Source organism: Melospiza melodia, chromosome 1 (genome assembly GCF_035770615.1).
Source record: "Melospiza melodia melodia isolate bMelMel2 chromosome 1, bMelMel2.pri, whole genome shotgun sequence".
Lineage (NCBI taxonomy): Eukaryota > Metazoa > Chordata > Aves > Passeriformes > Passerellidae > Melospiza > Melospiza melodia.
This window is the reverse complement of record NC_086194.1, coordinates 161,535,094-161,559,175: the sequence shown is the minus strand read 5'-3', so window position 1 is coordinate 161,559,175 and position 24,082 is coordinate 161,535,094. Positions and strand designations below refer to the sequence as shown.

Here is a 24,082-nt window from a genome sequence, read left to right as displayed (position 1 = left end):
AATGTTCTTGACTTGGGTCAAAAGCCATCAGTACCACAAGCACTACGAAAAACAAGGTATTTGTTTAGATCCTCTATCCCTTTCTTTCTCATGGAATGAACTTGCTAATATGTGTAACAACTACATGCATCTCCAGCAGCAAGTGCTCCACATCCACTCTGGGCCTTGGTTTCAGTGTTTGGCTCTCGCTGGAAAGGATTCTTTTCTCTGATTGCAGATTTCCCTGCTGCAACTTGTAGAATCCACTTTCACATCACTGACAAAACCAACATTTTAACAGTGGTTTGTTTCTTCAAGTCAGGGCAGCCACCAAAAAAAATGAAATATACAAACACTGCACATTCAGTAACTTAATGGTAAAAAATTAGTTTATTTTAGAAGTAAAAAATAACAACAAGGTTACAAACAAAAGACATATTTTCTAGCTATGATTTTATTCTTACATAAAAATATCTCCAAAAGCCTTTAATAAGTCTACGATCCATCTTGAATCACACTATACACACTATACATATTTAGCTTTTCACTGATGAATAATTTGAAGGTGCAGCTAAAGGTGCAGTGCAAGTCCCCTCAGGGCGAGCAGGCTGTGCTGGGGAGGGGGCTGCAGGGAGCCCGGCCCGGGCCCGTGAGGCGATCCTGCGTCTGAGGCGCCGCACCTCGGCCATCAGCTCCCGCTCCCGGCGCGCCAGCTCGGCCCGGCTCCTGCCTGAGGACAAACAGGGCAACAAACTTAGCACTGCAACTGCTGCTTTTCCATAAGCACTACAAACACCTGCTGCAAAACAGACATGTCTGGCAGAGAAATGCTGGCTTTCAGTACCCCTGGATGTGAGGCAGCCCTCAGACTGGTGAGAGCAAGTTCTGTGAGAGCAGTGCCTCTGTTGGCTACCAGGTCAGATGCTAATGGGGGCCACAGCAGGTCCAGAGGTTCCCATTGCCTGCAGACCTTTGTACGTAAGGTGCATTGCAACTGAAACTGCTTTCACTGCCTGTCTCTGTCCCAGAGTAACTAGGACAGAGACAGACCAGAAGAAATTAGACTTATTCTTGACTATAACTCCCAGTCAGATTTTGATGAAAGACAGCTCTACAGCCTCTCAACATTCTCAAATCACAAACAGCTATGAAGACAGGAAAAGCATTGGCAAGATGATCAGGTCAGAATGCAACTAAATTAGGCTGAGGTTTACTAGGACCACTCTCATAACGTGACACACTTCAGGCACTTCTTACCTACGCCATCCCTGGGAGCAAAGACATTTTCTGCAGGTGAAAGAGAACACAACAATAAACTGGTTTTACTATCCACTAAACACCTACACAGCTAATGGCTCAATCACACAGCTGGGTGTTCCAGCAATGCTCTGAAACCAAATGTGAAAAACACTCCTAACTTAAACACTTACTGCGTAGTGATGATGCTAATGTAGACAGATCACTGGGAGAGATGTTTCCAGACCCTGGCACCTGCTGGACTTCCACCCCTCTCTCTGTACACCTGGCCTTTAAATCATGCAGTCTCTCTGTGGGAAATGGAAAGAAGGGTTCTTTGTAAATTAAAATTACTAAAAGTTTTTAGTGCATTTTTCTAGCTGGAGGTAAAACAGTTTTTCTCCAGGAAGCAAAGGTAGAACAATCACCCACTCCAGTTAATGGCAAGCACAATTTGCTCAGAATTACAGGTCAATGCTTCTACTCTTCGGGTCAAAGCTATGCATCACAGCATTTCATTTTAAGGAATTACAGCTCTGTAATTTCATTAATTTCTTAAAATTCCCTTCAAGAAATTACAGCTCTTTAAGAAATTACATGTGCTGTTTCTTCTTATATAATTAATCTTCTGACAAACAGGCCACTAAGATCATATGGAATATGGCTACTCATGCTTGTAGTTTTAGGAGCCACCCATTTTAATTATGCACAGTTGCAAAATACTTCATACTAAGACATTAAGTAAATAAGGACAAAGGCTGAAAAAGTTTGCCCAAAGCAATACTAATCACCTAACCCTAATATTAATCACTAATTTTATGTAAGCCTTGGTAGCATGGTGGGGGGTAGGAGAAATACCTGCAAAAACACACAAATGCAGCACTTGAGAAGGATGTACTGAACAATTCAGGAAGCACATAAATGTGTTGGAGTTTTTTGGTTTTTTTTAACAAACACTTAGAAAAAGCACAAGTATTATGCTATAATACTGTATGTGAGTATTATACCACTTCTTGGTATAATACTGTATGTCATAGGAAAATATTATTTGACAGAAAATTTCTAATGGATGCGATTTTAAAATTATTTTAAGATGAGCTAGACCTGTGCTCCGACCAAAAATGCCATTTATATTGCTGCATTTTATAGGTGTCAAACTGAGATTTCTTTCTAAGTCTGGCCTTGGAAAATAGATACATCTGTTTCATGAAAGAATATTGCCAATAAGCAGTTATGGAGTGCTTAGTAAAGGAATTATGCTTAAGTTTATCCCCAATATTGGACAGTTCATTTGTGTTCAGTCGTTGAATGCTTCATGCCAACATCCACCCAGAACTGTGTTATCTACAGTTCTGTATGCTCACCAAAACAGCCATCTTCCCTCTGCAGCTTCTCAGCCAGTTCTAACTCATCATTCATTCTGTCATCTGAGAACTGCTTCCTGTGCCCATCTGCAGCAGCAGCCACCTTCTGCTCTTCCTCCAGTTGGGCTTTATTCTGTACAACATCTTCCTGCTGTGCAACAGAGATATTAAATGTCTTCAACAGATGTGTTGCAAGGAAAAAGCAACAAATAGAACCATCTGGATTATTACAGATTACACATCATCCTAAAATCAAAATATGATAGTCAGCTGTGTGAAGGTTTCACTTTGAAAAATGTCTCATTCAAACATCTGGAGAAAGGTAAAAGTCTTGGGTCAGAGAATAAAAATGAGAGGAACTTACAGAAATAGGAATATGCTTTCCTAAGGCTAAACCACCCTTACCAATTCACTTTTGTGCTTCCAGAAACTCCCAGTCAAAACAGAAAAGGAGAATTCTAACCAAATGTTTCTCTAATACATTTCAGCTTTCTGCACTCCCTTTTATAGGGGGTTACAATATTTGCCAGGCCCACTTAGAAAAAGAAATTATGCAAATACCTTTTTTTCTTCTGCCTCCCTCATGGCCTTGAGCAGTTCAGCTTCTCTCACCCTGTTGTCATGCAGGAGCTTGGCAATCTCTCTGTAGCACTCCTCCTGGTCCTGCTCATCCCACCTGGGTCTCCAGTCACTGTCAGTGTACTTCTGCTCACCTCTGGCTACATTTTCTTCAGCCACCTAATAAAACACCTTTCTTACCAGAAATTCAGTCTATTCCAAGTGCACAGCCCTACCTACAGAGCAGGCAGGACAAACTGAGGTGGTCTCCAGGATCCCTGTCAGGTGTCCCTGCTAGAGCCACTAGCTGCACTAACAGCTGCAGCTGACATAAGATTGATACCTGAATGCCAATACTTTCACCCACATCCATCTGCTTCCAAAAATCAAATGCTGTTTACAAAAATTCAGACCCATATGTTTATTTCTAGACAATACACAAATGCAGATGCCAAGCATATGGGCAGTGGGATAGCTGCAACTATTTCTCCAACTGTGCAGTTACAAGTTCTGAGCTTGAAAATCTGAGCAATTCCTAATGTCAAGCTACACACATTCATTACTGTGATCTAGAAGACAGCTTCTACAGCTGAATTTCCTGCCAAGTACTACCAACTGAAATCTCCTTTGAGGCTTTCTTTTATTTTGTTATGGTTACAAACAAAACATGTTCCTTATCAGGAGGATGACTTGTTTTGAAAAGCACTTTTGAGTCTTACATGCTTTCTAAGTTTTGAGAAGTAAAAAAATAAAAGCTAATATTTCTGGCAGGTCCAGAGAATTTCAATATTATACAGATGTTTGGACACTTCAGTTTTTTGGAAATCTCTAAACTTTAAACATAGAATCTTAATCTATTAATATAGGTATCTAGAAATTAGATTTCTTTAGAAAATATTCCATATGGACTTGAACTAATTCATACAGTCAAAATACTATTAACCAGTACTACTTGTATAAGTTAGCATATTGACTCCCCAGAACACGTTAAGATCCAATCATCTTACTGTCTGAGCTTTCTGTATTTCTTCTTTATCCATTTCTATCAATCTCTGAACACGTTGATCTTCCAGATCCACCCTTCTTCGATGGGCCTGCACCTCTTTCATTTTCTTTGTAACTGCCTCTTGGTCTTTGATTAGATGCTGCCAAGCACACAAAACAAGAATTATTGTTGCTAAGCTACTAGCTCACATTGGTAATTCCATCTCTTTAACATTTATTAAAATTTCATTAAACTAGTATTTGAATATATCCACACATCTCATCCCCCTACATTTCATAACTGTCCAAGAAAGTCATAGACCCTGCTGTTTTATCCACTTGGAACGAGATGAAGCATGAGTCATAACAGTGGTCTGAGTCATGACAAGGGATGTAATTCCATTCTCCAGATTACTGTGGTGAATAAAAGCAGAATTCCAACCTAAATGAACTAGATTCATAATGAAAATATTCTGCAATTTATGGCAAATTTTAGCCAAAACCCCAAAATGTTTCATAACTATAAAGTGTGTTTCATGGCACTGGGGTTTGTAATAAACACATCTGCAGCCTGAATGCAGAGATGATTTCTAAAGTAGTACAAACAACAGCAGACCTAGAAACAGCATTTCAGCTTACCACCTTTTCTTCACATTCACCAGGGTACATCTACACAATTTTCTGCAAAAGTTAAAACTCCTTCCCAGGCCTGTAAGAATCTACTGAGCAGCTGAGGCAAAGTCAACATCCTTTGGAGCTGGAGCAGGGACCCTTGCTGACAGCAGGGAGACAGTGCAGGGAAAGCCTGTCTGCACAGACTCTTGTAGGCAAACAGAGATCCTCAGTTAGTTAAATAATTGCTACCTTTCTAGCCTGGAGAGGATGATCACTGCAGAATTAGTTCCTTAGAGAGCTGACTTTACATGAATACAAATGAGCTTAGCCTGGTTTGTGTTACGTAGCCACAATACAGTTGGCTGTGCATTGAATAAATAAATGCTAACAGAAATTTAGCCCAGTCGTGCTCAGTATGGATTATAACAAGTTTATGACCGAAAGCTTTAAAAAAACCAAAGATAAACTGACATGTTTCAAAATGAGGGTCAGAGAGCTGGATGTCTACTTCTCCTTTATTCTGTTGGATCTACACATACTCAAGATGGGTACATGTAGCTTTGATTTCTAAACACTTAACTGAGTATTTTTAATCAAAATGAACATTTCTAAAGCCTTGCATTGGCATCCTTGCTTTGCAGTAATTTATAATAATTATTTATAATAATTAATTAAAATTTAACTTTAAACAGAATTACTGATTAAAGCCATTTATTACTGAATAGCCATATTTCTGAATAAATCAGTCATTTCAGAAAGGAACTGCACATTCCTGATGAACCATCCACTCCTTTTTGCTTAATGATGTTATTGGCAACTAGACATTTTTTCATCACCTACATCAATCTGCTATACTGTTCTCTCCAGAAAATGCAGATATGTCTGGATATCACAGATGAAAAGGTGGGAGTTTCTGGATGAGGAACACATTGTTATACACTTATTTCTTATTTTCATGCTCCTCACTTCCCTCAAGCTGAGCCCATAACTAAACCCAGCAGCAAGCAAATGATACCTCAGCAGAGGAAAACAATGAAATGGGGAGGATATAACTGTTTTTACCCAAAACTCCCCAAGACAACAGTGAATTGTGTTAATGCTATTATCAACAGAGGATTTACTCTAAAAAAATCATTAAAGAGAAAGGAGAAAAATACCACACCCCCATTTCTCCTCACAAGGTATGGTTGCATGAACACAATCAAATCCAAGAACTTCAGATGAACAACCATTTAATATTTGTATGTTGGACAGTTCCCCAATAATTACCTGTTCAAAAAGCTGCTTCTGTGATTCAGATTCTGTATCTTGGACAGCATTTGTTACCTGCTGTCTCATAGATGCCTTGTTCTTTTGCTTTAAAAAAACATTATCAAAAAGAATGTCCAAACCCCATGTTCCTAAGTTCTGGTTAATTTTCTGTCATATGAAGAATGGAAAATACTGCATAACAAAAGTACAGGGCAAGGTGGAGAAGAGGCACAGAAGAGTTTTGCATCCAGCCAAGCTATGTTAGGGAAATACCAGTCTTGAACTAATGTTGAAAACCTGCCACAGGCAGCTCTGAATCGAGGAAGGAGTCCCTGAAGCCAGAATGCTCTGGAGGACAGTGGGCAGAAGGGGAAGGGGCTGCTTTGCACCTGGCAGAACCTGAGCTGAGCTGGAGCTGAGGAGTGTTACAGTGCCCTGACTGCAGAAACAGCCCCCCAGCTGCACTGTGCTCTGTGAAGTGTGTTACTGAGACACCAGGAATGGCCCTGCAAAGGCTCAGAAAGTGCCCATGAGCTGCAAACCCTTCCATTCTCAGCACCATTCCCATGGCACAACTGCATGCCATGGTGCCTGGGTTAGTGATTGGGAGGCAGAGCCAGGCCTGGCCAGAGGCCACTGTGGAGCCTGCCTCTCAATCAATGGCAGAGTTAATTTGCAATCTGGACATACAGCCCACAGACAGCTGAGAATTCACTAGTCCTTTAAGGAGCTCATTACATTTTTCAACACTGCCACTAACTGATAAATAATGCATTTACCACTTGAAGCAGTCTGCCTCATGCTAAATATACCTCTGGGCTCACAGATCACAGTATATCAACTAAAATTTTAGTTATGCCCTTTTTCCTTGTTTATTTTCCCTACTGAGCAATACTCAACCTTTCTTGCAATTTCATCATCGAGACATTTCAGTTCCATTTGAAGCTGATCTTGGTGGTAGTTCAGAAAACGCCTTCTTGAACCATCTAAAAGTTGCAGTTCTTTTACTTTCAGTTCTCTTTTCACCACAGCAAGCCTTCAAGGCCAAAATAAACAGAAATAAACAAATAACAGAAATAATACTGTATACATAAAAGGTCAGAACCAAAGAGCACAAACACACAATGCAGTTAGCCATTAATTACTATGAGCTCATCTCCAGCTTAACAAAGCTTAGGACGGCTGCTTTCTTTCCTGTAAAATGTCCAGTTTTCATTTATGAGACAAAATGAAATTCACAGACACACATCTTCTAATGGCAATATCTTAAATTAAGCTTTATAGTCCTGTGCCCTGTTTCTGCTCCACTTTAATAAGTACTAGTTTAATGTTGTAAGGGTCCAAAACAGGAAACTACTCCTTAGAATAACTGCCAGTGTCCTGGTATCTCTTCCTGCACAAAATTAGTCCCAAAAAAGTTTATTTGGTAAATATCAAACTCTTTCAAGAAACAAAACCAGAAACTCAAGGATTAATTTGTAAATAAAGTCTTGCTGTTCTCTTAAAAAGAAAAAAAAAAACAACCCAACTCTGTAGGTTACAGAGATTTAGGAGATGTGCTCAAAAATGTGGTGGTTAGGGACATGGTTTAGTGGTGAACCTGGCAGTGCTGGGTTAACTGTTAGACTTGATCATCTTAAAGGTAATTTCCAACTTAAATGATTCCATGATTACCTGTAGTTCATCTAAGAAATTACAGAGATGTTGAAATTCTCTTAAACCTTCACAACTGCAAAAGGTGCAGACTTACAGTTCAGCTTCATTACCATCACAACTCTTTGCTTATAAACTGATACACAAAGCAGTTGTTTGTCTAGATCCACTAGAAGTCCAAGACTGTGCACAGTCACTGATCCTGTAAGTGACTTTTGTATCTGCAGTGTGGGTGTGCCCACAATGCAAGCCTGAAGTCTCAGAGTGCAGACACACAGCAGCTGACTGTTTAAGAGACTTCCCAATCTGAAGGAACCAGAAAAATGGCTGGGAGCTGAGACAAGAATATGAAGTGACTTGACCTCCAATCTGCTGTATTCCCTCCAGGGAGTAAGAGGTGAGGTAGTAATACAACCCAGATCACTTAATTCCTAACCAAAATATGACCCACCAGACCACAGTTATCCCACATTACAATTTGTACAAATTAGTGGTTATTTCTCCTTTACTCATGGTTAAAAATGTAATAGCAGGCTACAGTAGCCAGACCCCTAATGCTTCCTATATTCTAATACCTCTGCCTCTGTTCTGCCAACTTCTCTTCTTCCAGTAGGATTTTTTGTCTCTGTTCTTCAGCTTCTTGAAGTAATTTCTGCCTTTGATACCAGGCTTCATCTTCTGCTTTCTGTTCCTGTGCTTTGGCTTCTGATTCATGTGCTAACTGTCTACACGGAAGGAAGTCACATGTTAATCATTCAAACCAAATATCAAGAAATCACTTGATTACTTTGAAATTGATGACAGCACTAGCAAAGAGCTGCTGAAATGAGATGACATGAAAGAATCTGGCATCCCCTTCATAGTGACAAGGTACATGAGGAAGAGCTACCACAATGACTGTTAGAGACAACAGGGCATTACAGATGAGTGCAGGTACTCTCTCCCTCACATTCTTAACAAAACCTGGTTTCTAAGGGTGCCTTGGCATCATGGTACCCACTGATTTCAAAAGCAAGCTAAGAACTCCTGGCCCTTCAAAACCTGGGCCCCTCAAGGTCAACAGAGGTTTAGGCTCTGGCTATGAGCTTCCAAGTTCAGTGACTTGTAGCCCAATATCTTCTGCTAATTAGCAGACATTTTTATTTAAGATAAGACTAATGATTTAATGTAAAAACATGTCAAACTAAGTAACTCTCAACCTTTAGCAGCTATTTCAAGTCCTTTCCCTGAGTTTTCTTCTTTCTCTTCTCAAGACTACACATTATAACATACAAAGAGACTGACTCAGACTGTCTTCAATTTCTCGTTAATACCTCTCTTTCAAGTATTCAATTTCATCTTGTCTGATCTTCTCCCATTTCTGAGCTTGATAATTCACAATGAACATGGGATATTTATTAAACACAGGGTACTGTTCTTTTGTAAGTGGTGTGAAGTCCTCAAGCATTTGCTGGGGATGGATATCCAGAGGTGTAGCCTCCATAAGATGATAGGCTTCCTTAATCACAACATCAATGTCCACGTTGTTACGGTGATGAAAGAAAAACTGTAAGAGACATGCTGCCATTTACATTCTACACAAGATTATGCACTTTTATGTATTTTTACACAAATATATATTTATTTTTAATACACATATCTGGGAATTATCATGAAAAATAGCAAGATATATATTTCAACAGTTAATTTTAAAAGTTTTTAAAGTTTTCCCTACCAATTCATAAAACATCACCAGCTCAAGTGACTTGAGCCAAACTTCTTCAAGGTGGGAAAGGATGCTGTGGTTCTTTTCCTTCTCCTCAAATGGCAGCTGTGTAAGGGATTTGGGAAGCTGGGTGTCAATTTAGAGTGTCCAACAGTGACTCCTACCACTGGATAAACCTGCCTTGACTTTCAGTGTTCAGCCATGAAGCTCAGAAGTTTCTCCTCTTGCAGAACTATTCTTCCTGTCAAAGATCTTATCTACCAAGAAAATCTCTAAATGGTCATTATTAAACATAGCAATAATGTTATCTGCTTGGTGTCAGTCAAATTGACTGCTCATAAGCACATTCTAGAGGTGAAACCCTGTGTTTGCCTACACAGATTTTTCATAAGAAAAAGAATCCTCTTCCCATGGAACATTAAACATAAGGAAACATTTTAATTTAGCTTCAGAGAACATCCAATAATACTGACTAATTTTGAAAATCTGACAAGAGGATAATGATACAACATTACAGAATTATTGTGTATTGTCTCCAGAGGCAGAAGTCCATACTAGATCCTCCAAAAAGAGACAGAATTATTTTGTGCTTGATGAACTATTGAAATTTAAAAAATAGCCTTTAGGGACATTAGAAAGCTTATGAAAGCTTTTAAAGTTCTCCTTGCATGAAACTGCAGGAAACTGCTCAGTGTTTTACTCATTTATTGTGTATTTGTCAAGTACCAGATATTAATTTGGAAATGGATCTCCTTGTAACCTAACAACAGATACAATGTTTTATACATCTTTTCCACATGATTAACTTAAATATGAAAATGTTTACCTCAAAATCTGCTGCTTGATTACAGTGGAGCAAGGAAGCTCTGGAACATATAACATAGGCAATGACAATCATTAGAAAGTATGAAGGATGGTTGGAGAAAATATTGTCAAAGGCTTTCAGCCATTCTTCTCTTGTTAGAACCTCAGATAATAGTGTTTCTAGGAGAGGCCAAGCATAAACCTGAATTATTTGGGAAAATTGACAAAATAGTCCATTAGTACAATTTTACCACTCCTTTTAAAGAAACAATGTGATTTTTCTTGCCTTATACCAAGAGTGTACTAATTTATGAAAAAGGAAATAACAGAACATTTCAAGATAAGTTTCACCACCTACTCTAAACATTCAAAGTAATCTGGGGTGATTACAAATACATTTCTTATTTCACTGGATGTCTGAATGTTCTGTTTAGATTCGTGAAGCTAAAATCATCCCTAATGATAAACAGGGATTAGAAAATTAATTCATCACACTTATGTCCATGTTAAAAAAAGGTACATTTATAATTTGATGAGTAGATTTTTCAGCAATGTGGACTTGAAAACAAAGAACTTCTAAGGAACTAAAGTAGCATACATATGATCATGGACAAGGAAAAACAACAGGAAATCAATGATATATTCTTTACACTCCCACAGAATTCACTGCTATTTAATGAAAACTCCCCCAAACTAGAAATTCATTGAAATAAAAGAACAGTGCACTATTATTCACTGCAGTATATTTTTGCATACAAAAGCTGTCCAGACTATTACCTGTGAAGTCACATTGTATTTTATTAAATGCTGAAGCAGTTCTTTGTCATGATGTGCCAAAACATTTTCCATCATACCAAGGACATTAATTGGAGGATTGGGAAAGTACTCAAACCAGTGTTGGCAAAAATTAACTGAAAGAGAACAAGAAGCTGAACACAATCCACTGTAATCCAGAGCAAAAGACTCGTGACAACTCTGAAGTTGGGTAACCAAGCTGATGCATTTAAGGAGATGTTTCAAGCAGCAGAACCTATTTAAGATACTCCCATCTCTTCTCTTTCTGAGTGTTTCTAAACCATTCCCACAGTACACTGCTCCTCCAGCTGCACTGGCATGGGTTTTGTGTCAGTACACTGTGTACCAGACTGAAGAACTGATCTGGCTCAAATACAAAGTGAAAAAAAATCTGTGAGCTGTGGGACTAAGGCATGGGAGGCAGATGGGAATACTTAAATCAGTGTTTCTGTCTCACAAAACTACAGTCTGGATCAAGTAATTTTTAACATACTAAGAATAATTTCTGTAAACTTGGATACTTATTCACCAACAGCATGTGGTTGCAAAGTGGGTATGTATGCTTGGCAGCACATATCTTCTGTAGATTTAGCAGCAGCTGCAACAACTAATTTAAGTGTAAAGCACTTTAATTTAGAATGTTTCTCCAGAAGACTGCCACAGCCAGTGTTCAGACAAATGTGATGCTGAAGACAACTAAACAGAGTTTAGTTGAGAGATCATTCAAACCTTGAAAGAGATCATTCCCTGTTGGCTGGGAGCAGGTGACAGGTAGGCTGGGTGGCTGTGACTACTTTTCCCATGTCTCAGAGACTTAATTATTATGATATAATTACACTAGATACATATGAGTTTGCAAATGCTAGATACATTTCAATTAGACTTTACAAACACTGTTAAAACTGCTAACTTTTTGCTAGAAACACTGCAAAAGGAAGTCTCATATTTTGAGGTTTTTGTTTTAAGCTCCATATTAATTCCTGGTAACACCAATGGTGACCTATAAATAAGGAAATAACTTGTTCATTTCAGCAGGAAAAACTCTTTTGCTTTGGAAAGCTTAAACATGTTGAAGCGTATCTGAGTTTTTAAAATAATTGCTTACCTACTACTGTAGCAACAACCTCAAAGCAGATCAGCTGGTTGTTCTGGAATAATTTTACAAATGGGAATGCTAGCAAAGGCATGTAAGGTATCTCAGCAAAGATAGCAGACCAGTGAGCTAGAGCTGACAAGGTCCTGTACACAGAGGCAAACAAAAAAATGTTGTGTAGGAAACATTGATCCAAAACCAAATAAAAATATAGCATGTATTTTACAACCACAACACAGAAAAATTGTGAACTTCAAGACAGATGCAGGATTGTAGGAGTTGCCAAAACAAAACTGCATGAGGGCACTACTATGTCATTTTAGAAATTTTCTTACAGCTGTTTCCAGCTACTGGATACATTTCAGGTGACTTTGAAAATAAAAATCAGTACTATTTTAAATAAATACAAATACATATTTTACCTCTGTAGAACTCTCAGCAGTTTCCCACTTTTGATAGGATACTCTTTCTGAATATTTACAAATGCACTGTGGATTCCCCTATCTATCAGGCTACTGAATGCCAAGTGGTTTTCAGGAAGTTGTAATAAGGAACGCCAAACAAACATCCTGCAATTAAAATGCAGCCTTAGTCAAGGAAATTCTTTTTCACAGGCCAGTAAACACAAGCAATTTTATTTTGTGCAAGCATGAACATGCACATAAAAAACACCTGTACTTAGCTGGATATTCTCCAAATCCTTTCAGTAAGGCCTGCAGACGTTTCTTGTTTAATCCACCTGGTAATTCATTCTACAAAACAGGAGATCAACAGTAAATGTAACCATTTTCTCTTTCTTTGCACTTTAATCAATGAGAGTGGCAAAATATTGAAGTTTATCACATAATGTCAAAGAAAAAATCAAACATGTATTGCTGTCTGCTACATAGTCCCAGGAACTTGAACAACAACAAAAAGGTAATTCCGTCATCATTTATTGTCTCCTGAACTCAGAGAACAGCTGCCATTGATTTCAGTCAGAAGCAGATCAGACCCAAACTGGCTGAACTGTGTACAAATAAATGATGCATATAGCAAAACATAAAGAATACTAACATAAGAAACAATCATTACTAACATAAGAAATAGATCATATGGTGACACATAAACAGGAATATATATATAATGTATATATACACACAAAAAAGGCACAAGGTAAAGACAGAGAGAAAAAATGGCACTGTGATGACAGAGGGGAATAAATGTAACAGTAATTCATCTTCTAAATAATGAAGAAAAAAAGGAAATGGATTCTAGGCAGACATTTTAGATGTGCCAGTTGGCTTTCTGCAGGGAAGCAGATCAGATCTAGCAAATACCAAATGTGTCACAAGTTGCTTGAACAACTGCAGAGGTACCCCAGACTGGAGGCAGCTGTGGCTGTGTCACATACTGTAGGAGTATGGGCTAAATAGAGAGAGAAAATGGTACTAAAATTTCCTTAATCCCTGCTCTGCTCAAATACCCAAGTGCTTCAGTGCCTGAATTTATTTTTTAAAGCAAATGGCAATGAAATATAAACACTGCAGACTGAAGGACAAAATATTGGCAATTTCTTCCTACCTCTTTATTTTCAAGTGATGTATTTGCTTGCAGTTTCAGCAATCTGCTTTGAATTTTGCTTTGTTTGGATTTCCATGGCCCCTTTGACCTTTCTGAAGTCACTTTTGTGATCAGTTTATTTGCCTCTGATGTGTACTTGGGCCCATCTTCTACAACTTTGAACGTGAATGGTGGAGGCTAGTATTAAGTGAGAATAGCTTGGTTAAAATCTTGTAAGACAGATTACACAGAAATATAATTTGTTGTTTATTTTATATGCTACATTTTTGAGTATGATGGCCATAAAAAGAAGACTAGAACCACATTTATACTATAAACAAACAGATATAGATTGTATACTCCTGGAAAAGGACGTCCACAAATAAAATTGCTCTAACTATGGGAAGGTTTATGTAGCTTCCAAGCTAACTCAAACATCATATTATTCCCTTGCTTAGCAAACAGTAAAAATATAATTGGGATACTATAGATGTGTATCATGCACTGTTAAGGTTATTTACTTTAGTGTGTTTCTCAATGTCATTAAAATATTTTGCATTTCTATAGCACCAGTTAAAAGAATACAGAACACCTTTACAAACTTTAATTAGTCTGCAGTGTAAGGCAGGTATTAATTAATTCAATGCTGGAGATTGTGAAAGCAAGTGACAAAGTGGATATGCCAGTTCATGTCAAATTGTCAGCAAAAGTGCAAATGGAATGCTGTGACATCTTTACACATCCTTCCTCAGCTCCAGCTCCATCATTATCCATAGCTGCTTACTGTTTACATCAAAGACACGGTGATTAAAGATATATGGAATTTTGTATTTAGAAACCTGACTCCCATTAATAAATTAATGTAATAAAATAAGAACTGGTATTTAGAATGTTTGTTATTTAGGGAGGATTAGGAGTGTATCATTGTGCCATGAATGATGGGTGCTGGTATCCAATAACACAGTAAGAAGAATAAAATCACAGTAACAAAAACACCATTTGTGCCCACAGTTTAAGAGAGCATTAGCTGCAAAGTATTTCCTGTAGGAAATGGAACAGAAGAGGCCCAATTATTCTGTTTCCATCTCCTCCAAAACACTATTACAAAAAGAAATTGATGCACACAAACTGCTATAGAAAGAAATACCATCTCCCCCTTCCAACACTATACCTTAAAAACACCAAGTTACCTGACAGGCTGGAGGAACTATGAAGGAAACTGTACAAATCACTTTTTCTTTATTTGTATTGCTAAATAGGCACCTCTGCAAACTACTGCTGATGCAGTCTGCTTATGCAGACAAAGATCATCTTTAAGAGGACTTACTACTGTTTTAAGAAATGTAAAATACTCTACCTTATTTCCTTCTTGAGTCAAAGCTTGGACACTGTATAAGTTAAGGCTCCCATTTTCCATTACTGAAGCAATATACCGTCCATTTGGACTAATCACAGCTGTACTAATTCCCTCTTCAGGACTCCCAATGTCAAAAAGAATTTGGGATGTTTCTATATTGATAAATCTCATAATATTATCTTGACTTAACACTCCAAGGACCTACAAGTTAAAAGGATTCATCCATTAATACTGTCAATATAAAACAAAGTGGAATAACTTGAATACCCAATTCAGCAATGACATTTCATTAAGTTAAAGGAGCAGCTGAGCAAAGATTCAGCACAATAACTTTCCTTTTGTATCATATACCCCTAAATCCCTGGAGCCCCCCAAAAGCCCTCCAAGGACAGGTGTTGAATCCACTACCCAAACACTCCTGTCTTAAGCTTTATGAAAAAACTGACCTGATTGGAGCCCCCATCAAAACTGTCAGGGAGGAATTCCAGGTGACGGATGGCTCGCACCTTCTCCGGCATCTGGATTATTTTTATCAACTGCTTTAATTCCAAACACCATAAGTGAAGATGATTTGATTTCCCACCAGCTACCAAAGTCCGACCATCCCTGCATCACAGGGAAAGCTTCCATCAGCACACTATAATTTAAATTAGTGTTAGCTAAAAAGAGAGATTGTTCAGTTTGTTCTATGCCCTCAAATTACTTTTGAGTTGGCCATTATTCCTGTGATACTCTCCTGAAAGAACAAAGTAGCTCCTAAAATAAAATTTGCTTTAGTAAAGGATAGGATATTATCCTTAAAGGATATTATAAAATAAAATTTAAACCTTATTTTAGTGATCATTAAAAATCAGCCTAATTTATTTCAACTGTTATGGGACTATAATAAAAACTGCTACTGATCTTTGCTGAAAGTATCAGTCACAGCAGAGTTCAAAAGCTTATCACAGTAGATAGATCAATACTTCCACAAAGTATTACAAATAAAGAAAGAGAATCTGCTTAAAACCATATTTTTTATAGTCTGCCTTTAGAATGTTTAAAATAGCAATTTACCTGGTAACAGCAAACACCTTATAAAATAATACAGAACCTTCTACAGGAGGTGACAACTGGTATTTACAGTGAAGAGTATCGAATTCCCATGCAAAAACAGAATTATCTTTGAAACAGCTGAGAATGGTGTTACTCAATGGAAGAAAAAAAACCTGGAAGAATATGGAAAAGAAAAAAAAATGGGATGTTGTCAAGGAAGTACATTTTAAATTACCAAAGTGCATGGCAAAATAAAACATGGCAGGTGTGGCTATTACTGTAACAGCCTAGAGAAGAGTAGGGTTGCTCTCCTTGCACTGTTTAAAATGTGTTGTACCCTTTGCTAAGCCAGTTTAACTCACTGAAATAACTGTTAAATTTTATCTGTCTTGTTTTTATGACTGTTAAACTTTATTGTTCCCAATGAGTGCAGCAAGGACGCAATATAAACGTTGGGGACATCACTGGCTGAGATTAAGTCAGTGCTACAAAGTTCATAATTTTGATCTGAATGATCTCTTGGGGCCTTGAAAATCTGGAAATATGGATATGTGGGCTGGGTTTCATCTTAGTAACTGAAACAAATGAGTCACTTGACAGTGAGCAAAAGTAACCTGTGGGGAAAAGAGTCATCTCAGCTACCAGAGTAATTTATCTTCAGACAGACTGAGCTATCTGTCCTCCTTCAGGGTCCCTGAGGAAGACCAGACAAAGAATTGAGAGCAAATGAATTTTGGTAAACTGGAGTACCAAATAGTTGGTAATTTTCTGCTTTGCCATAGAAAAATACCACAGGATGGTCACAAGCAGCTGTTGAATAAACAGTGATGCTTTGGAAATGATCATTGTAGATGTGTTGTATTCTCATCTGTCTCACCTGCTGTCTGTTCACTCTGCACCACAGTCTCTATATTTTTAAATTAGTTTTGCCCCATGCCAACCTAACAGAAGGTGTATGTTGGAGTGCAACTGGGCTCAAGAGGCACCAAAAAGCACACAAGATGAGTGACACTGCTGCAGTGGCTCAGAGAGCAAGCAAGAATCCAGCTTTGCATACTGAGTGTCGGGCCTGCAGTCTAATAATAAATCTGAACTTCAGTAAAGCACAGTCTAAGACCTGTATGTCTTAGACTGTGGAATGAGAATAAATACCATTATTCCAAAGACAGGAAAATGAAATCTAGATCATTTGCATAATGTCCTGTAAGAAATGGTAGCACCACACAGAGCAGGCTCCTGATTCCCAAATGTGATCTATTAATTCAATCATAATCTCTACTGTTTGGCTTTAAAAGTTGTTTCCATACTGCAACATCCTCATCCTACCAAATTCCAAGAGCCACTTAGCAATAAGAAGTCCCTACACATAGCCTACACAAAGAAAGAAAGATACTGAGCACTAGAAAAATCTTCACTAGAGAAATGCATCCATCTTTGGAGGAAAGATGTTATAATTATTTTAGCAACATGTGCTACACATCAGTTTTAATAAAACAAACAAACAAAAATTGATGGATGATCTTTCCCAGTAATTGCTAGGCGACTATTTTAAGCTGACAGAATTTCTGCCTGACCCAGAAGTGGGTGAGGACACACAAATGAATAGCCTGGTTCTCTGCAAAAGCAGCATGGCTTTTTAGTGGCCAGCCTGACGAGAGGCTTGGTTTGAAGTGGTGTTTGTCAGACTATTCACTGCAGGGCAGCATGTGTGCAAGCCATGCTCAGGCACTGGGTCAGGACTTTCTGCAGTACCTAGACCAAGTGTGACATTTGGTGGCGCAGGCAGACCTGTTTAAAATAGTGTAATGCTAAGGGAGACCTACTTAAACCACTCCCTGACACAAACATGTCATCCTTCTCATCCCGTGCTGTTCCAGTGTGTCTGTGCAGCAAACAGAACCAAAGGAACCACCAGGCTGAGAAGCAGTGATTTCTTTTTGCTGAGTTCCTTTGCAGCGTCATTTGTTCCCACTGTTTTTTTAACAACACCCTTAAATCCTACTACCATTCAGGATGCAATCAATCTACACAGGTCCTCTGAGCCCACCCTAGGCTGATGCAAGGTCAACCTAGAAGATGGTTCCAAATTCCTAGTTAAATTGGGTCAGTCAAGGTCATGTCCAAGCAAGTTTTGAGTATCTCTAAAGATGGAAGTTCCTTAAAAGTTCCCAGGAGATCTTTGCAACTACTGAGCCATTATTTCAATGATCTGGGTGATGTGATGGGAAGAATGTTAAGATGAGATGCCCAAAGATGATAAAAAAGATTAACCTGTATTTTGAAGACTATTTACAAGTAATGTGATTTTAATATGTGATGTTGTACCTACTGTGGTGTGCTTGTTCACCTTTAGCAGTTGCTCTTTACTCACCTTTTGTATGCCCACAGACTGACGAACATTCAGCTTCCTTATCCTTTGGAAGGTGTCCAGGTCCCACAGTTGAGCTGTGTCAGTGGAAGTGGTGATGGCATACTTGCCTGAGCCATGGACAGAGATGGAAGACACAGAAGATTCATGGCCTCTCATCCAACTAACTAGCTCCTGGGTTCCTGCACAAGTTGATGAAAAAGATATGAAAGCCATTCAAAGTGAAACAACTACTACTTTAGTCTTTATTGTCAACACTATGCTGTGAGAGACTTTTAAGCATAACTAGTACATAACCATTTACCATCACAGCCCAACACACAAGAAACAAAGATATCAGTCTTCATATAGGTATTATACTTTAGAGGCACAACCTTCTCCTCATCTCTAAATAACATTTTACAAATTATGCTCAGTTCTGCACAGAAAGCCAGCTTGCACAGACTTGATTCATTTAGCCTAAAAATCAATCTTAAAAAGCCATGAACAATGTGATCAGTTAAGTTCAGCATGCCTCACAGAATATCTGATGTGAACACCCACAGAAGCTGAGACTGAATGTTCTAGTGAGAATTCTTGTTTTTACTTGTGGACAGAATGTGTGAATGATTACACAACTATTTACAGGTGCAAAGAAAAAAGGTTTAATGACAACAGGCTATGACTACAGAACGGCAGAGTCAGAAAGCAACAGCTCATTAATTCTTTTAGAACCTTAAACATTTTTATGCTGTGCACTGCATTCTAAAGAAATGGCTCCTCTGACTACAATGTCTCCCACTTGTGACTGCATGACCACTAATCTTCCCTCAGCAACCAAACTGCACTGGTGGCAATTACACTGTTTACACTGGGTGGTTTGCCTGGCAGCCCATGGAGTGGTTCCAGCTACTGCTGTGGCATCAAAGATAGGAAATGGCCATAAAGCAGCTCATAAAGACCAACAGTCAAACTTTCTGCTGTGCTTACAAACAATGGAGTGCTTAAAGCTGTCATCACCTGAGAGGCGACAGGGGATTAGAGAGTGTCCTCTAAAGAAGGGGATGGAGCCCAAGAGCTAAGAAGTGTCTAATACCCTAAAGAACTGCACCAGTTTGGGTGAGTACCTTTCATATTTTAGAACATTCTTCAGTATGACTTGGTATCTGGAAACAGCACCACATGAACATGCAGTACTCTCTGGAGTAATAAAGATTTTTCTAAGTGCATCCAAACATCTAAGTTTGGTCTTGTTGTTGTTGAAAAGATAAGAAAGAGTGCAGGGGATTTCAGACCTTAACTCTGACTCTTCCTCTGTTTTGAGGAACATTGTGCTACATTAAAATCTTCACAGATAATCTCAAGCCCTAAAACTGTAGATGAGTGATTCCAACAGCTTTTTAAAAATATTTAAATTCAGATAATAATTGGATATAATGGAGACATTACAAATGCATTTTCTAATAGGTAAAGAATAATTTATGAAGAATGAATTGTCACTGCCCTTCACCATTTAACTTCTAATCAAGACAGAGACACACAGCTGTAATGTTAATTTTTAATATTGCTTTTCAATAAGGATATAGAATTACTTGAATACTCAAAAGTATTGACATTTCTTTTAGTGTACATTGTCTAAATGTTTGTACATTGTCTAAAACTTTGTTCAAATATTTTACTGTAAATATAATCAAGAATTTGTTCAGTTGCAAACTAACATACTGTCAACTGGCTTTGGCTTTATTTTAATACAGTACCTCATTCTAAGTAAACATATTAAAAACTGCTTAAAAAAAAGGTAACATACCTAACTACAATCCTGTGGTGGACTTCAGTTAAACAAATGCCTGTGTGACTCAGTGAGAATAAAGAACTTTGGCAAAGCAAAGGGTTCATTTAGCTTCATTTACCCAAGGACTACAACCAACACAGGCCCAAACTTTTCTTTTCAGACAGATGGCATGAAATACATAGTATAATTTGCATAAAACAAATTATTGAAAAATGTAAGCTCAAAACTAAAATTATGTAAGTTTTCATGCCATTACAGATAAAATTTAAGCCTTGAAATCTCTCCTTACCTGTATCAAAGCACTTAACAGAATAATCTGCCAAAGCCACAAGGAACTCTGTCTTTCTGCGAAGATTAAATGCCAAAGCAGTGCAAGCCTGCATTGTTCTCTGAACAAGGTTGAACCTATTTAAAAATACACATTCTCATTGTGTTAGGAAGCTTTGGTTCATTTAATGTCAAGTGAAGTAATAATTTAATTGGTTTCAATACATTACACAGAGAGAAAAAAATAAACTCAGAAGAAGGGAGTAAGGAAATAATATCCAAACTCAGTTGTAAAATGCTGAAAGACTGGTTGATGTATTTCTGCAAATGAAAACACTAGGTCTAGTCTACTGTAATTTGTGGTCACTCACTGATCTGTACTGGCCCAACAGTAACTTCTGGTGGTACCCTTAAGTTCTATGGCATTGTTGTTCTTTTTACAGTGGCAAGCCTCTGATTTTTTGAGCAGCTAAACTAATGAAATAACATTTAGGGAGCCTACATGAGACACTGGGTTGAACTTTTAGCCCTGAGCAAATGATTACCTATTTAAAACTATCTAGTTAAAACCTGACCTGTGGGATCCTGTCCAGGCAAGTTCCACACCCCTGAATGCTACAGATGTCTCAGACAATTAAAAAGTCTTGATAGAAATATTCTTACCTGTTCCCATTCAAGTCAAAAACATAGATATTCCCCTGGCGGTCTCCAGCGAGGAGGGAATCCCCAGAACTGTCAAAAGCCACATTCAGAAAATGTATTGTCTTGGAATGGTACCCTTGGACACTGTGGGTTATGTTCACCATAACTCTGTGAAGAAAGCCAGCAAAACAACCATGCTTAGAATCATTTTATTAACATTTATATCTCTAAGACATAGGATTAAAATGTTTCTATCTTATGATTTTCCAATTCTGATTTTGCATGTTCTATGAAAAATCTCCCATGAAACCCATGTATTTCTAATATAAAAATACACTACAAAGGCAGTAATTCACTGGGTTGGAAGGTGGGTAGGAGGCATGTAAAGCAGAAGGGGGAAATTCACCATTCACAATCCCTTTGTGTGGTTCCTGGTTACCTGATCTCCATTAATAATGAATAACACTAATATATACTGATGTATCTGAAAGCCCAATTCAAAACTGAGCAAGGAACCTGGCTCATCATTACCACTGCAAAGAAACATTCTAGAGAACTGAGAAACTGTGCATTACTGTAAGAAACCAGTCTGTTTAGATGTGGGGAAAATCAGTTTTAATATCACTTCTTTTCACAGTCTTCAAAAGTATTGGGATTGTTAAGCTTGGAAAAGAGAAGGCTCTGATGTGACCTAATTGTGGCCTTCCAGCACCTGAAAGGAGCCTACAAGAAAGGTGGACAGAGACTTTTTACAAAGGCCTGGAATGACAGGACAAGGATGAATTGCTTCAAACTGAAAGAGAGTAGGTTTACATTAAACACTGGGAAAAAATTCTTTACTGTGAGGGTGGTGAGACAACCAGGCTCCCTAGAGAAGTTCTGGATGCTCCATCCCTGGAAGTGCTCAAGGCCAGGCTGGATGGTGCCCTGAGCAGCCTGGTCCAGTGGAAGGTGTCTGGGGGGTTGGAACTAGGTGATCTTTGAGGCCTCTTTCCACTCCAAACCATTCTATGATTCTATGAAAAAAGCCTTATTTATTACTATTCATCTGAGCTATTGTAGAACAAAAGTTTGCAATTTTCCACTTCTATCCTTGTACGGTGCTGCCCACATAAAACAGAGCTAGATGCAGAAATGTGCAGAATAAGCTGTAAGAGGAAGGGTTTTCCAGGAAGCAGGACATTGAGATTTGGAAGATCTGCTATTCCTGGATTTATTGCCTAACAAGCCAATAATTTTGTATAATCACTTGGATGTGAATTCACAGCCAAGCTAAACACCAAAACTGTGCCAGATACTGGCAGGCTGATTAAAGACTGCAGAGCACTTGCAGAATGCTCTGACCATAGTTATATGAGATGCTGATAGCTCTGAGACACGGAATATGCTACCCAGCACCTTCATGGGGCTGGGGGTTTGTCACAAACTCTCAGTGAACAGATACAGCTATGGTGCAGACTAGAAATAAAACTAATTGCACCTCACTATTAAGCCCATTCTTTTCTTCAATAAAAGGGCCATAAAAATGAAATTAGAAAGATAAAATATTTTAAAGTGTAATTGAAATCTAGTGATGTTTGTGTGGGATTATGACATTCAAGGCCCTAACAAATGAAGTATGACTTCTGCTTCTAAAACCACCCTGAAACACAAGTACCTATCACTGCAGCTACAGCCCCCACCCCGGACCTTTCCAAGGTCACTCTCTGCCTTTCAGGAGTTTCCCTGCAACTGAACTAAGCCAGGAGAACAGAGTCAGGAGCTCACGGGGCAGCCTCCAGAGTCCCCCAGGACAGAGGCCTCCAAAGCAGCGTTTGTGCTGCTGCTCTTCAGCTCAGACCAGGCAGTATTTACACATCACACCACCCTGCGATTAATCTCCCGGAATTTCTCCGTGGCATTTTATTCAATACACCTAAACCAGGGTAAGTGCCCGGCCGAGCTGAGCAGCCTGAGCGCGGGGTTGTCAGCGCCTCCTTGGGGACCGGCTCCGCCTTCAGGAGCGCATCCCATTAATATCTGTGAGTATCTCAAGGGCGGGTGCCAAGAGCATCCGTGCCGGACTCTTCTCGGTGCTGCCCAGCGACAGGAGAGGAGCAACGGCCTTAAACCAAAACACCAAAGTTTCACCTCAGCAGGAGGAAGAACCGCACGTTGAGGATGGCAGGGCACCAAACAGGCTGCCCGGGAGGTGGTGGAGTGTCCCTCTCCGGAGACATACCAAGCCCACCCGGACCCTGCTCTAGGTGGCCGTGCCGTGGCAGGGCTTGGACCGGATGATCTCCAGAGGCCCCTTCCAACCGCAGCGAGTCTGTGACCCGAGGGGAACGCGCTCCTTTCGTAATCTGAACGGCTATCCCCGGGCTGCCCCTTCAACCACCCTGCAGAGGCTCAGGTGGGCCCGGGCCGGCCCCGCCCCGTCCGCCCGCTCCTCTCGGGCAGCCGCCACCCCCGGCCCGGCCCCGTTACCCCCGCGGTGCGGCCGCCCCCGCCCTGCGGCTCCAGATGGGCCCGCGCCGCCGCTCGCCCAGATCGCAGCGCTCCATCCCCGCCCGGCGCCGCCGCTCCCGCGCTGCCCTCAGGGCTCCGCCCACGCTCCGCGCCGGGGGACGCCGTTCGCGTGGTACAGCCCGCTCCCGCTTCACCAATGAGGAGGAGCCGGAAGGGTGGCGAGCGTGTCCCCCCCCCCCCCCCAGATATCGGGGAATGGAACAGCTTCAACTGCGTCCTCGTGGGCTGCTGGGAGTTGTAGTTTTGCTCATGGGCGTCGCGCGGCGACCTGGGTGGGGACGGAGAGCGGAGCGCGGCCAGCGCCGGGCAATGAAGTAAAAACGTCGTTTTATAGGCAAGTATGTTTATAACGCAGTGCAATAGGTCACTCAGAAGGTGGCTTTTACAGCCTGTCGTAGGCACAGGACTTGCTGCCGGTTCCGTCCTGTTGCCCGCATTACAAGCCCCTCTCGAGGAACGGAGCGCCACCTGACCCGACCGCCCCGTCGCCCAGAGACGGTGGCTCGTTCCCCGCTCCGCCCCCGGGGCGGGACTCCCGGCTGCCGGGGCGGG

At 39.8% G+C, this 24,082-nt stretch overlaps 1 protein-coding gene across 2 annotated transcripts; it reads right to left on the bottom strand.

Annotated features, from left to right (window-relative positions):
* Positions 1-350: 350 nt before the first annotated feature.
* TBC1D31 (TBC1 domain family member 31) lies at positions 351-23,565 on the bottom strand. Of its 2 annotated transcripts, XM_063173638.1 has the most exons (22): positions 23,489-23,565; positions 21,041-21,187; positions 20,400-20,515; positions 18,343-18,521; positions 15,993-16,144; positions 15,383-15,542; positions 14,937-15,137; positions 13,601-13,777; positions 12,710-12,789; positions 12,460-12,606; positions 12,050-12,183; positions 10,927-11,060; positions 10,172-10,351; positions 8,954-9,186; positions 8,216-8,365; positions 6,888-7,023; positions 4,145-4,282; positions 3,141-3,317; positions 2,580-2,730; positions 1,410-1,526; positions 1,237-1,266; positions 351-709 (listed from the first exon to the last, which is right to left on the bottom strand). In XM_063173638.1, exons 1-22 carry the CDS (start codon positions 23,563-23,565, stop codon positions 516-518), a joined length of 3,210 nt encoding a protein of 1,069 aa, XP_063029708.1. In that variant the 3' UTR covers positions 351-515. The 2 variants fall into 2 exon arrangements, with proteins under 2 accessions (XP_063029708.1, XP_063029716.1); XM_063173646.1 differs by lacking the exon at positions 1,237-1,266.
* Positions 23,566-24,082: the final 517 nt, after the last annotated feature.